The sequence below is a fragment of the Parasteatoda tepidariorum genome, chromosome 3, assembly GCF_043381705.1.
Source record: "Parasteatoda tepidariorum isolate YZ-2023 chromosome 3, CAS_Ptep_4.0, whole genome shotgun sequence".
Lineage (NCBI taxonomy): Eukaryota > Metazoa > Arthropoda > Arachnida > Araneae > Theridiidae > Parasteatoda > Parasteatoda tepidariorum.
Window position 1 is genome coordinate 64783256 of NC_092206.1, and position 13231 is coordinate 64796486.

The following is a 13231-nucleotide window of genomic DNA, read 5'->3' on the forward strand; positions in this document are numbered from 1 at the left end:
ATTGATCAGAATTTTTATTATCTATTTTTAATTATATTTACTAATTACAAAGTAAATTTAGTGTAATGTACAATTTTAAGTTTCTTAATTTGTAATGAAAAAAAAACGTTAAAAATTAGAAAAATAAACATGCATAGTATCCACCTGATCACTCATTAAATATTTTTTTTAATTGTTCTATGAGGTATTTTAAATTGCAGTGTAAACTACCTAGATTTTTTAAGCTTTATGATTTAAGTTTTAAAAATAAATCTAAAACAAATAAATTCGCAAGGAAAAAAAAATATTGAAATAACTCCAAGTTATGTTTTCTTAATTAGGGTTGATTTCGCTAATATGAGGCAAAAATAAATAAATAAATTTTTATCTGTTTAATAAGGAAGAAAAAAAATTACGCAATCCTTACATTATTTATTTATCCATATAAGGCTAAGCACCATTTATACATTTCTTATATTTTGTTCGTTACGTTATTTAGTCAATGTTTTGTTTAGTCGCCCCAATTCATTCACGATATTTCTTTGTACTTGACAAACTTTTGATGATGTATTATTACACAGCACAATGTCCTTAAAAAAAGGCAGAAACTAAAAGGGTTACTTTAGTATATTAGGAGAAATAGCTCCTGATAATTTTTGGATCTTCTATGAATTTTTCCTTAAAACTTTAAAGCAATAAAATTATGCGATTTGTGGTTTCGAGTAAATAATTCAAAACCACACGTTTCTCAGTTTTTAGATTTTTTTAAAATCTAATCTTATCGTAGTTAAAATTAAAAATGATTTTTCCATAAAGCTAAAAATTTCCTTTAACGTTAATTACGTAAAAAATCGTGATACTTTTTAAAAATTTGAAAACTATTAAATGTTTCTTTTTAATTGTTGATTACAGAATTGCATAGGAATTATTTTGTGAGAAAAAATTTATAGAAAATTTATTTTCCTCTTAATATTTTTTTTTCCTCGTAAATTTAGCAGATTTTTTTTTCAGTGCAACATTCTAACACAGTTAACTCCCAATTGTCCTCGGAATTGAGTGACACACGAGGACCGGATAAGTAAATTCGCGGAAAATACCCAAAACGCCTTAAAAAAAAAGAACCCATCATGATATTTTTTAAAAATATAAATGATAAATTTCAATAAATATTGTTCTGCAGTTTTCTTCACATTTTTTAAAAATCTCTGCATAAAAATGCCTGCCAATTTTTTTTGATTCTTAGTATTGGAGAACCGAAGGCTAAAACAAAGCACACACAAGCAGACTCGGAAGTTCATACGTTATTGAAAAAAGAACTCGGAAAACAATGTTCGAAACACGTGAATTAGTTCTTATAAAGAGTTACTGCACATACACGAATTTTTGAAACTCTTATCAGCGACAAAACTAAAAATAGGCAACTGAGTACAATTCTGAAATCATGCATATGGCTCAATGCCCTGCCTCATTCTTTTTCTTTTACAAATGCTGTGTGGGGACCACCCTCATTTGTTAGTTCCCAATTTTATAACTGATAAGAGTTTCAAGAATGTGTTACATTGCTTACTAAATAAATGACAGAGGATATTTCATTCCCATTCATCGTATGAAGGCAAGACAGGAAAAACTAAATTTCTTTACTTGCTATCAATATCAATGCTTTGAATAACAATACGACCTGCTTTGATGAGTGTCGAATATTTTGAACTTCATTCCGCATTTGTAGTTCGACAGCTGTAAATCATAACTCAAGTTGTCTTGCTATTTATGAATGTCTTGTAATTTCCACCCTTTCAATGCTGGATTTTACTTAGGTACTGCACTGAAAGCTGCAATGCTTATATGTAGTCCCATAATTTGATTAATTGGATTACACCTGGACTACGAACATAAATGTTTGCTATTATGTAATTCTCAAAACTTTCAAAATAGTTCCATCTCTAAGGATTTATTTTCAATTCCGTATGCTATATTGTTTATCATTGCAAAAAAAAAAATTATAGAGAAGAAATGAAATCTAAGAGCTTGCTGTTGGGGTCCCTCATGCCCTTTTTGTGATGTGTTTTCTACTGCTGAGTACACGATACCTGAATTCCTCTGAACTAAAGTCACTGATTATTTTAATTATTAATTAACTAATGCAAGTGTCCATCAACTAATGCAATTAACTAATGCAAGATTAATTTGGCGTAAAAAACTAAATTATTCACATTTTGCTTGAAACGAGTGTTGTGCTGAGCATTAGTGCAAGATGAAAGACTACTTAAATCATAAATGTTGTTAGCAGCTGGAATGCAATTTACAACTATTTCAATGACGGTCACAACAATAAATAGATAACTATGCGTATAAATGTAAACTTTATATGCTTTCCTATTGCTATATATGTTTATTGCTTTACATGCTTTCATTTAACACTTGATAATTTAACATTTGCTAGTTTTCCTAAGTTGGTGATGTTAAAGTAACAATAACACTTTAACGTCTTCAAAGATGTGAAGCATTTAAATTTGCTAAGATTTATATTTTATATAAATCATAAAAATAAGCGATAAAAATAATTCAACTTTCAACCCCTTTTTGTTTTCTACGAAAGAATAAAAAAAAAGTTACCAGAGCTCTGATACTTTTATTGAACAAAAAGCGTCAGATACTAACTGAATTGATGATTATGGTTATCAATTAAATGTATAAGTTTAAAATCAATGCTGGGCATACCAAAGAAAATAAACTCACACTCCATCTTATTACTTTTTGTCTGTGTATCACATTAGCTAAATTATTTTTAAATAATTAGAAAAAAATATCAGCTTTTTTTTAATAATTTTTTTATCTTTATGTTTTTTAAAATATCCTTAATGAAATTTTAAAGAACTAGTTTATCTGTTTTATTATGTGTAAAAACTTATAAATCTAGCAACAAAAAAAAAAATTTTTAATGGTTTATTTTTAGGTAAAATAAAAGCAATTTTTTTATGTAGACTATAAACTATTAAAAAAATTCTATCACCCTCCCCCCACCAAAAAAATCTTTTGCAGATCAAATTTAGAAAGCTATCAATTATGTTTTGAACTAATATCTTATAAGAAATTGCATATACTACTGATTGAGTTAGGGAAGCAATGAAGTTAAAAAAGTAAATTTTTAGAAACTTCTGCTCTAGTCTTCGTAAAAAAATGTATGTGTGTTATAATCTTAAGCACTCATGCAAAATTGTAGACGATTATTTTGAAAATAACAAGATAGATCGTGTTTTAAAATGGGTGTAAAATGAGAGAAAAAAAACCCGATTTCGAGATAAACGCATTTAAAGACTTAAACCACTGTTATCACCTTGCAGAAAAACTATTATAAACTGTGAATCGAGTACATACAAAAGTAAAATATTATTAGAAAGTACAGGACGCTTCTAAATTTATAATAAACTTAATTTCAAAAATTTTGTCAGGCAGCGTATTACTTTAGAAAACTTCAGAATGAAAAAAAAAACAATAAAATCTTAAGAGCATAAAAACAAAATATAATAATATCAGTTACAATTCAAAATGCATATATTATTTCAACATATTATCAGCTTGTCTTAAACGAAGTTTTGATCTCCCCCCAGACATAAATTAAAATCAAAAATCAAATTAAATCAAAACTTTATAAACCAAGTAAAATACTTGAAAAAGAAAACAAAGATAAAAAGAATTAATCGAAATTCATATAATTGTTTTTTAAAAACATATACAAATACTACAATAAATAATTTTTATAAAGCTTCAAAAAAATATTTTTTATAATCTAAGAAGACTGAATCATCAGAAAAGGACTGCTCACAAAATTAACAATTTTAGAAAATCGGGACCAGTAAAAAATTGCATAATATTCTTTTAAAAAAAATTAAAGTATTTAACGTAAATTTTATTTCTGTTGAGCTTTTTTTGGATTAAATTTTAATCCCCTCAGTTTTTCAGGTTGTTCCTGAAATGTATGAACCCTTTTTCGAGATGATGCATGCAAATAATCCGATTCCAAAAGTTTTGATTAAAATGCATAATAACCTGCTTATTATACATGAATATGCATATATGAAAATGGAGATATACTGCTATTTATCTATTGAAAGTGCACGATGAAATAGATTAGTATGCACTTGCACAAACCAATTTAGTAAAAAATGCCATGTAAAAATTTTCAGTTTTTATATTTTTTAAGAAGGAAAATTATTATTTTTTAATTATGTAACTCCCAAAAAATTTTTTGGCTGCATGCTGAACAAATATCGATAACAAAATATGAAATAAAAGAAAATATTTAATCTACTTACCGAGATTGTGAGTATCATTATCTGCTGCTTCGTAATTAAATCGTTTTTTAGTATTAGTTACAGCATGGCGGTGACTGCTTAGCATTTTTAACAAATATAAATCAAAAATTATACCAAGAAACAAATACGTGCCTGTGCTGTGTATAAAGCTAAACTATAAAGGTATATCACTGTAATACTGGCAACCCTTATGGTTGAAGATTGAGACCCAACCAAGAAAGGACCCCCTGTAGCTCCTGGACTAGCTGCAGCCAATACAAAAAGACCTTAAGAATTATCAGGAAAGCCTTTGAACGTATCAATAAGGTGAATTTAGCCATTTTCAGTAAGTTCTATTGAGTTCCAGATATTCTATTCTATTTCGGAAATTTCTATTTGAGTGAATAGTTTCTTACTGTTTCAATAATTTCTACGTTTCCATAAGAAGACAAAAACTCAATTTTTTTTTTCTTCCATAAAAAGTTTACATAATTATAATGACGAAAACTGTTTTTTGAAGGTTCTGTTGTCATACTAAAGAACGATTTTTTTAATGCAAATAAGGGGCCATTCAAATATTACGAATAAATGATTTTTTGTTATAAAGGAACCATTTAGTCAAATATTTGTAAGAATGTTTTTTGTGAAGAAGGGACCATTCATATGATTCAGAACAAAAGTTTTGGCCCTTTTAGACTCCCTTTTTCAGCAAAAATAGGCATGGGGTGGGGTTTGTGATTTGTTTACCCTCCCTTTACTACTTTTACTTTTTGTTTCAACAAAATTTTAATAAATAGTTTGTTTTGTGAAATTTTGAAATTCATTGCAGTAATTTTCTTCTCATTTTTTCTTTCTGAAAATTTAACTTTTATTCCAAATTTTCCAAATGTTTTTTTTTTTTTTGCTAATTTATTTTTTATTTAACAAAAATGAAAATAAACAAAATTTAATGTTTTACTTAGGCAATGCTCAAACAGCTCTCTCCATACTAATTCCGTAAATGGCACATAACTCCAACATGAGAAGAAAAAAAAAACTGTTTTGTGAAAACAATAGGCAATTGCAATCAAATTTTTTAATACTAAAATATTATTCCGCTACTGCAGTAAAATTTAGTAAAATTGAATCATTCACTTTCATAATTTTTATCTAAGGAGAAAAGTTTCTCCAAATTGGCGATTTTTCTTTTTAAAAAAAAGTTTGTGTTTTTTTAAAGTGAAACATTTGAAATATTTAACTTATTTGATATATTTAACTTATTAACATATTTAACTTATTTAAATTATACCCTACTTAAGCTCAGATAATAATTAAAGGCAAATAGTACAGATAATCAAGAGTGCTACTCTTCAGTTCTGGGGACTGATATTAGTCTGGAAAAAAAATCTGTAGTTAGCCTCATTTCCTCAATTAGTACTTTTCCACTTGTTTTTTTAATTTAAAATGTCCTTTTTTCCTTTATAAGTTAGCAAATATTTTCCGTTATAAATAAAATGAATTTTAATGAAAATATCGTAATTTTTCATAATTACTGCAAAATTATTAATTAATGATGTCACACCGAAATTAAAAAATCGGATTAATGCTTCTAAGTGTTCAAAGACATAAAAGCCGGGATAGCCTGGTCGGTAGGCTGCTGGGCCCACGTCCGAGAGTTCGAACCCCGACGGTCGAAGACTCCTCGTGTAGTAAATGGTGTCGCTGCACGTTAAATCTATCTCGTCCCAAAGTCCTCCATGTTATGTTCCCATAACAAATCGATACCTCTGGGGGTATTGGATTAGAGATCGATCGTTCTCTGATTCAGGTCAAAATTACGATCTGTGGATGAATGGGTCCGCCCTATAAAACGGGCTGTGACGTGTGTGTGCCTGAAAACGAATTCTTGGTCATAGGATGGCGCCACTGAAAAACAAGAAACGCACACTCTGCCTTAAATTTGCTCGGTTTCACCAAGCAGGTTTGCCCGTGTGGCAAGTGACATTAGAAACAACAACAAAAACATAAAAGTTATGCATATATGTGGATCTATAAATAAAGCTTTCTTGCTTACACAAAATTTGTACTGTTGTGTCTAAATTTGCTTTAGTTTTCATTTTACTCTTATGTCTTAGAATTTTGATCGAAGTTAAATTAAGATTTTTTTTTTTTTAAAAGAAAATAAAACTTAAGAGTTAAGACAAAAAATAACAGTAAAACAAAAAAATAAGTAGAGATATGAATAGCTTCATGAAAAAAATTAGTGGTTTATAATTCAGTGACTTGAGTAAAAAGATGTACAGAGTTAGTTATTTTTATGTTGATTGCTGTAAAATAATTAAATGAAAAAAATTAGAAATAATTGAAGCATCGATTTTATATATCGCTCATTTCGTGAAACAATGACGTAACTGATAATTACTCTATTTAGATTGATTTTGCAGATACGTCATTGTCCCCATTAGAAGAAATAATAATAGGCATATTAGGGGGTACACAATGTGGTCCTACAGGCTACAATGTAAGTATATATCACTCATTTGGTGAAGCAGTGGCGTAACTTATAATTACTCTATTTAGGTTAATTTTGCAGATACGTCATTGTCCCCATTAGAAGAAATAATAATAGGCTTATTAGGGGGTACACAATGTGGTCCTACAGGCTACAATGTAAGTATATATCACTCATATGGTGAAGCAGTGGCGTAACTGATAATTACTCTATTTAGGTTAATTTTGCAGATACGTCATTGTCCCCATTAGAAGAAATAATCATAGGCTTATTAGGGGGTACACAATGTGGTCCTACAGGTTACAATGTAAGTATAAATCGCTCATTTGGTGAAGCAGTGACGTAGCTGATAATTACTCTATTTAGGTTGATTTTTTAGTTGCGTCATTGTTTCACCAAATGAGCGATATGTGCCATTATCATGGAAAGTTAGATTTTCGAATCAATAAGCAATAAATTTCTAAAAAATCAGATAAACAAGGTTAGATCGTGTTAGTTGATTAAAAAATAAGTACATTTATGAAATTTTTTAAGAGTGAAACTCATGATATATTTAATTTAAAATTATAGCTTTGTCTCAAATGTAAAAAATCCGAACTGTAACTTTTTTTTTCCATTTTCTCTTGCGTAACAGCTTTAAAAATCATCAAAAGTTGCTTTCAGGGAAGAAAATTTCACTTGTTAGCGATCTAACTCTTATTTTTATAACTTTTGTGAATTCACAACAACAGCTTATTACTCTCTTTGGAAGAGTGGCTTCCCCTGCTCAAAAAAGAGTGAAGTTTTTTTAACTATACACCTATATTTGAGCAAAATTCTTGCTCTCGTTCACTCGAACTTGAGTGGTATTTATTTAAGCAAAACTTGAGTGCTTTTCGCTCGAACTTGAGCGATTTATTTATTATTCTAAATAAAAAATTTATGTTCAGCGATGTAAATTAGTTATATTCTCGCTTCTATTTTAAGCTTAATTTTTTTTCTGATGAATATGTCTATTGATATTTTGAATAGAGAAGAATTAAAAAAAACATTTAGTTAACAGCGACATTTCTGAAAAAAACGCTGTTTTACTTTTTAGCAAGTATATATACTCTGTTCTTATTTTTGAAATAATATTATTTTTAAAATATTATAATTTAGAATATGTTCTATGCACTGTCCATTTAAACTAGCAGTTTTTAGCGATTTTATATAAAATTCTGGTCATTATTTTTTCAATAGAAATTTGTTAAAATTGAAAGTAAAAAATGTGGATAGTTATGAAATATTAAAAAAGTCTGATTCCATGCTAGAATCTTTGCCAAAGCATGTGGTGATGTATTACATCTGTAAAGAGTTTCAGAATTTTTTCTGATCTCATATTAAAGTTTTTACATTTTACTTTAATATAATAAATTTATATCCCCGTTTCAGTTTTTTTATGTATAATTTTGGTACAAAACATTTGTGGATAATTAATTTCATATCATTCCATACTTCTGTTATGAAAGTTATTTACGAAATAACTTATTACCCATACAGTATATAATTGATGTAATTTAAATTGCTTTCTATTAATAAAGTTAACTGTCTTTAATTGATGAAAGCTCAAATTTGCAAGATCCATTCGATCAAATATGTATCTTCATCATCTATACATTTTATTAAAAATATGCCATTAAAAGAAAAAGTGGAAAATATTATACTTGAAAAATTAAATAGTATTTTGACTTTTTCTGTTTTTATCCTGTTTTTAGCTTTTATTTAATTGGAATTCGTAATTAATACTATTTTCGGATTTCTTAAAGTATATATCATATAATACAAATAATTTTTCTATTGTTGCTAGCATAAAATTTCTTACCATTTTTTTTCAAGTTCAATTTTTCGGGGCAAAATTTAAAATGCAGAACTAATATTTAATTAAAAGTACAATGCTAACTAAAATATTTTAAAATACAAATAAATTTGAATTTCATACTAGTTATAGATCAATAGTAAAAAAAAGGGGAGCATTATTAAAAGTAATATTTATTACATGATAGAATTCAATTTGGATACGCAAGTGTGTGTGTGTACGTTTTATTATTTACTCCTTTCACTTTAGTATATAAAGCAGACTACTATTTATTTATCTATTTCTGTTTAACTCGCATGCATACATACATACATACACACATACATATTTTTTCTTTAAAAGTAATTTTATGTTTAAAGTATAATAGTACATAAGTATAACAAACATTTAAAGTATAATAATTATATAAGTTTAAAATATATAAATTTGAAGTATAATAGTTAGAAAATTAAAAATTCGTGTAAAAAATATGGCCCAGTACATAAGTCATACGTTCTGGTTTCCTTCAGGACATTTAAAATTTTATCACAAACCCTTTTTTTTAAAACTTTTAGTATTTTTCCGAATTAAAAACTACTGAATAATATTTCTACGCTTTATAATTTTCTTAATAGACAGTTATGTTGTGGTTAGCAATTTTCGTTTTGTTTTCCATGCTACTATACTCTTCCTTTTTCTGGAAAACAGATTTTGAAGAAACTGCAGCTTCCAATTAATAAGCATCAAGGTAATATATATTTATTTTTAAGAGGTCGCCACTTTTATCGTCAAAAACATTAGAAAATGAAATAACAGGCAGTCATAGCCTTGCACGAACAGAAAAAGAAATTCTGATGAAATTACCGTGATGTAGAGTAAAAACATTTCTGAAAAGAAAAAGAAGAAAAAAACATATTTTTAGTTAATAGAATTAAAATAAAAGGCATTTAAACTATTCATTTGGCAATTTTTCCGTTCCTATGGTAAGGATTTAACAGAAATTCTGGCTTTCGAAATTCTACTTCTTATTATGCACATTTAATAAAAATACAAAATTGAAAAGTAAATTTTAGTGAATAAGAAGTTTTTAGGCCGTTCTCTAAAATATAAAGAAAAATTTACCAAATTTTACCACATTTTCATGAACTATATATACATATATATAATCAAAGTCATTACCGAAGCTCTTCGATGTACCCATAGAGCCACAAACACAGTAAATTTAACTTCACCATATTCCGGTAGTTTTAACGCTTAGCTGTTACCCTAGCTTTTGTCCAAAGCTTAAAAAACGAAATGTAAGCACCTTATGTAATACAAAAAAATAATTGAAAAATAAACAATACCAAAACTTAAAAACAGAAACAATTTATTAATTTATTATAAAATACAATGATTTTTTACCAAATTCAGATATTATTGATATTTATTAAATATGTACAGCATAAAAATTGCAGTTGAATTTAAATGAAATGTTAAGGTAAGATGTATACTTCAATTCCACTTTGATCAATTGATATCTTTTCCCTTATATTCTACGAAACTCCGGATTTTGTAATGTTTCTGATTTTCATCAATTAATTTTTGCAATGCCTTACTGTTTATGAGAGGAATTTTATCTACTTCTCTCCAATTATCTTCTTCAAAGGATCTAATAGAAAAAAATAATATTTAATTCTTAATTTTAAATGAAAAATGGGTATAATAATGTAGTGAAAGTATGTTAACCCATTCGTATCAGTTTCCCGTTTAGGACGGCTTTACTTAAAGGACATCAAAAGCTCTTAGAAATGATATTCTAGTATAAACTAAAAAAAATTTAAGTATCCCATTTTTTAAATTTTATTCACTGCTTATCCCTTATGAGTTTAAAGAGATAATTAATCCATCATTATTTTATTTATTCGTTTTTTATTTTATTTTCATGTCATACTTGAAAGTTGTTTTCCATAATATCAACAACAAAAAAGTCTTAATATTGTTCATTTATTTCTGAAATTCACAAAATAGTTTTCTAAATTAAAATATTTAAAAAAAAAATTTGCTTTTAAAAAAAATCATACATATGTTTAGATTTCGACTGTCTTCCCACATTTTTCAATGCGTTTTCAAATTGTGAAGATTTATCTATTTTTTCAAATAAAACTAAACATTCAAAGAAAAAAACTTTTCTTAGTACAATATATATATATATATATATATATNCTTCTGTTATGAAAGTTATTTACGAAATAACTTATTACTCATACAGTATATAATTGATGTAATTTAAATTGCTTTCTATTAATAAAGTTAACTGTCTTTAATTGATGAAAGCTCAAATTTGCAAGATTCATTCGATCAAATATGTATCTTCATCATCTATACATTTTATTAAAAATATGCCATTAAAAGAAAAAGTGGAAAATATTATACTTGAAAAATTAAATAGTATTTTGACTTTTTCTGTTTTTATCCTGTTTTTAGCTTTTATTTAATTGGAATTCGGAATTAATACTATTTTCGTATTTCTTAAAGTATATATCATATAATACAAATAATTTTTCTATTGTTGCTAGCATAAAATTTCTTACCATTTTTTTTCAAGTTCAATTTTTCGGGGCAAAATTTAAAATGCAGAACTAATATTTAATTAAAAGTACAATGCTAACTAAAATATTTTAAAATACAAATAAATTTGAATTTCATACTAGTTATAGATCAATAGTAAAAAAAAGGGGAGCATTATTAAAAGTAATATTTATTACATGATAGAATTCAATTTGGATACGCAAGTGTGTGTGTGTACGTTTTATTATTTACTCCTTTCACTTATAACATTATTCTCATATATAAAGCAGACTACTATTTATTTATCTATTTCTGTTTAACTCGCATGCATACATACATACACACATACATAATTTCTCTTTAAACATAATTTTATATTTAAAGTATAATAATACATAAGTATAACAAACATTTAAAGTATAATAATAATATAAGTTTAAAATTTATAAATTTAAAGTATAATAGTTAGAAAATTAAAAATTTGTGTAAAAAATATGGCCCAGTACATAAGTCATAAGTTCTGGTTTCTTTCAGGAAATTTAAAATTTTATCACAAACCTTTTTTTTTTTTTTTTTTTTAAACTTTTGGTATTCTTCAGAATTAAAAACTACTGAATAATATTTCTACGCTTTATAATTTTCTTAATAGACAGTTATGTTGTAGTTAGCAATTTTCGTTTTGTTTTCCATGCTACTATACTCTTCCTTTATATGGAAAACAGATTTTTAAAAAAACTGCAGCTTCCAATTAATAAGCATGAAGGTAATAAATATTTATTTTTAAGAGGTCGCCACTTTTACCGTCAAAAACATTAGAAAATGATATAACAGGCCGTCATAGCCTTGCACGAACAAAACAAAAAATTCGGATGAAATTACCGTGATATAGGGTAATAACATTTCTGACAAAAAACAACAACATATTTTTAGTTAATAGAATTAAAATATAAAGCATTTAAACTATTCATTTGGCAATTTTTCCGTTTCTATGGTAACGATTTAACAGAAATTCTGGTTTTCGAAATTCTACTTCTTATTATGATACACATTAAAGTATAAAGAAAAATTTGCCAAATTTTATCACATTTGCATGAACTATATGTACATATATATATCAAAGTCATTACCGTAGCGCTTCGGTGAAACACAGTAAATTTAATTTCACCATATTCTGGCAGTTTTAACGCTTAGCTGTTACCCTAGCTTTTGTCCAAAGCTTAAAAAACGAAATGTAAGCACCTTATGTAATATAAAAAAATAATTGAAAAATAAACAATACCAAAACTTTAAAACGGAAACAATTTATTAATTTATTATAAAATACAATGATTTTTTACCAAATTCAGATATTATTGATATTTATTAAATATGTACAGCATAAAAATTGTAGTTGAATTTAAATGAAATGTTAAGGTAAGATGTATACTTCAATTTCACTTTGATCAATTGATATCTTTTCCTTTATATTCTACGAAACTCCGGATTTTGTAATGTTTCTGATTTTCATCAATTAATTTTTGCAATGCCTTACTGTTTATGAGAGGAACTTTATCTACTTGTCTCCAATTATCTTCTTCAAAGGATCTAATAGAAAAAAATAATATTTAATTCTTAATTTTAAATGAAAAATGGGTATAATAATGTAGTGAAAGTATGTTAACCCATTCGTATCAGTTTCCCGTTTAGGACGGCTTTACTTAAAGGACATCAAAAGCTCTTAGAAATGATATTCTAGTATAAACTAAAAAAAATTTAAGTATCCCATTTTTTAAATTTTATTCACTGTTTATCCCTTATGGGTTTAAAAAGATAATTTATCCATCATTATTTTATTTATTCGTTTTTTATTTTATTTTCATGTCATACTTGAAAGTTGTTTTCCATAATATCAACAAAAAAAAGTCTTAATATTGTTCATTTATTTTTGAAATTCGCAAAATAGTTTTCTAAATTAAAATATTTAAAAAAAAAATTTTGCTTTTAAAAAAATCATACATATGTTTAGATTTCGACTGTCTTCCCACATTTTACAATGCGTTTTCAAATTGTGAAGATTTATCTATTTTTTCAAATAAAACTAAACATTCAAAGAAAAAACTTTTC

The 13231-nt window shown here is 26.5% G+C and overlaps 2 protein-coding genes across 6 annotated transcripts in view; both read right to left on the reverse strand.

Annotated features, from left to right (window-relative positions):
- LOC107445281 (uncharacterized) overlaps positions 1–4559 on the reverse strand; it is a 14065-nt gene extending 9506 nt beyond the window's left edge. Inside the window, exon 1 of one of the 4 annotated variants that reach the window (XM_043039392.2) lies at positions 4293–4559. In XM_043039392.2, coding sequence (XP_042895326.1) covers positions 4293–4377 — 85 coding nt within the window. In that variant the 5' untranslated portion in view covers positions 4378–4559. The remainder of the gene's footprint in view (positions 1–4292) is intronic. The other 3 variants (XM_021145866.3, XM_071178749.1, XM_043039393.2) reach the window with 3 other exon arrangements.
- Positions 4560–9347: 4788 nt separating this feature from the next.
- Positions 9348–13231, reverse strand: part of LOC122268328 (uncharacterized) — a 16073-nt gene continuing 12189 nt past the window's right edge. The window contains exon 6 of one of the 2 annotated variants that reach the window (XM_043039391.2): positions 9348–9465. In XM_043039391.2, the coding sequence (XP_042895325.1) occupies positions 9399–9465 (67 nt within the window). In that variant the 3' untranslated portion in view covers positions 9348–9398. Of the gene's footprint in view, positions 9466–12413; positions 12713–13231 lie in introns of those variants that run through there. The other variant, XM_043039390.2, reaches the window with a different exon arrangement.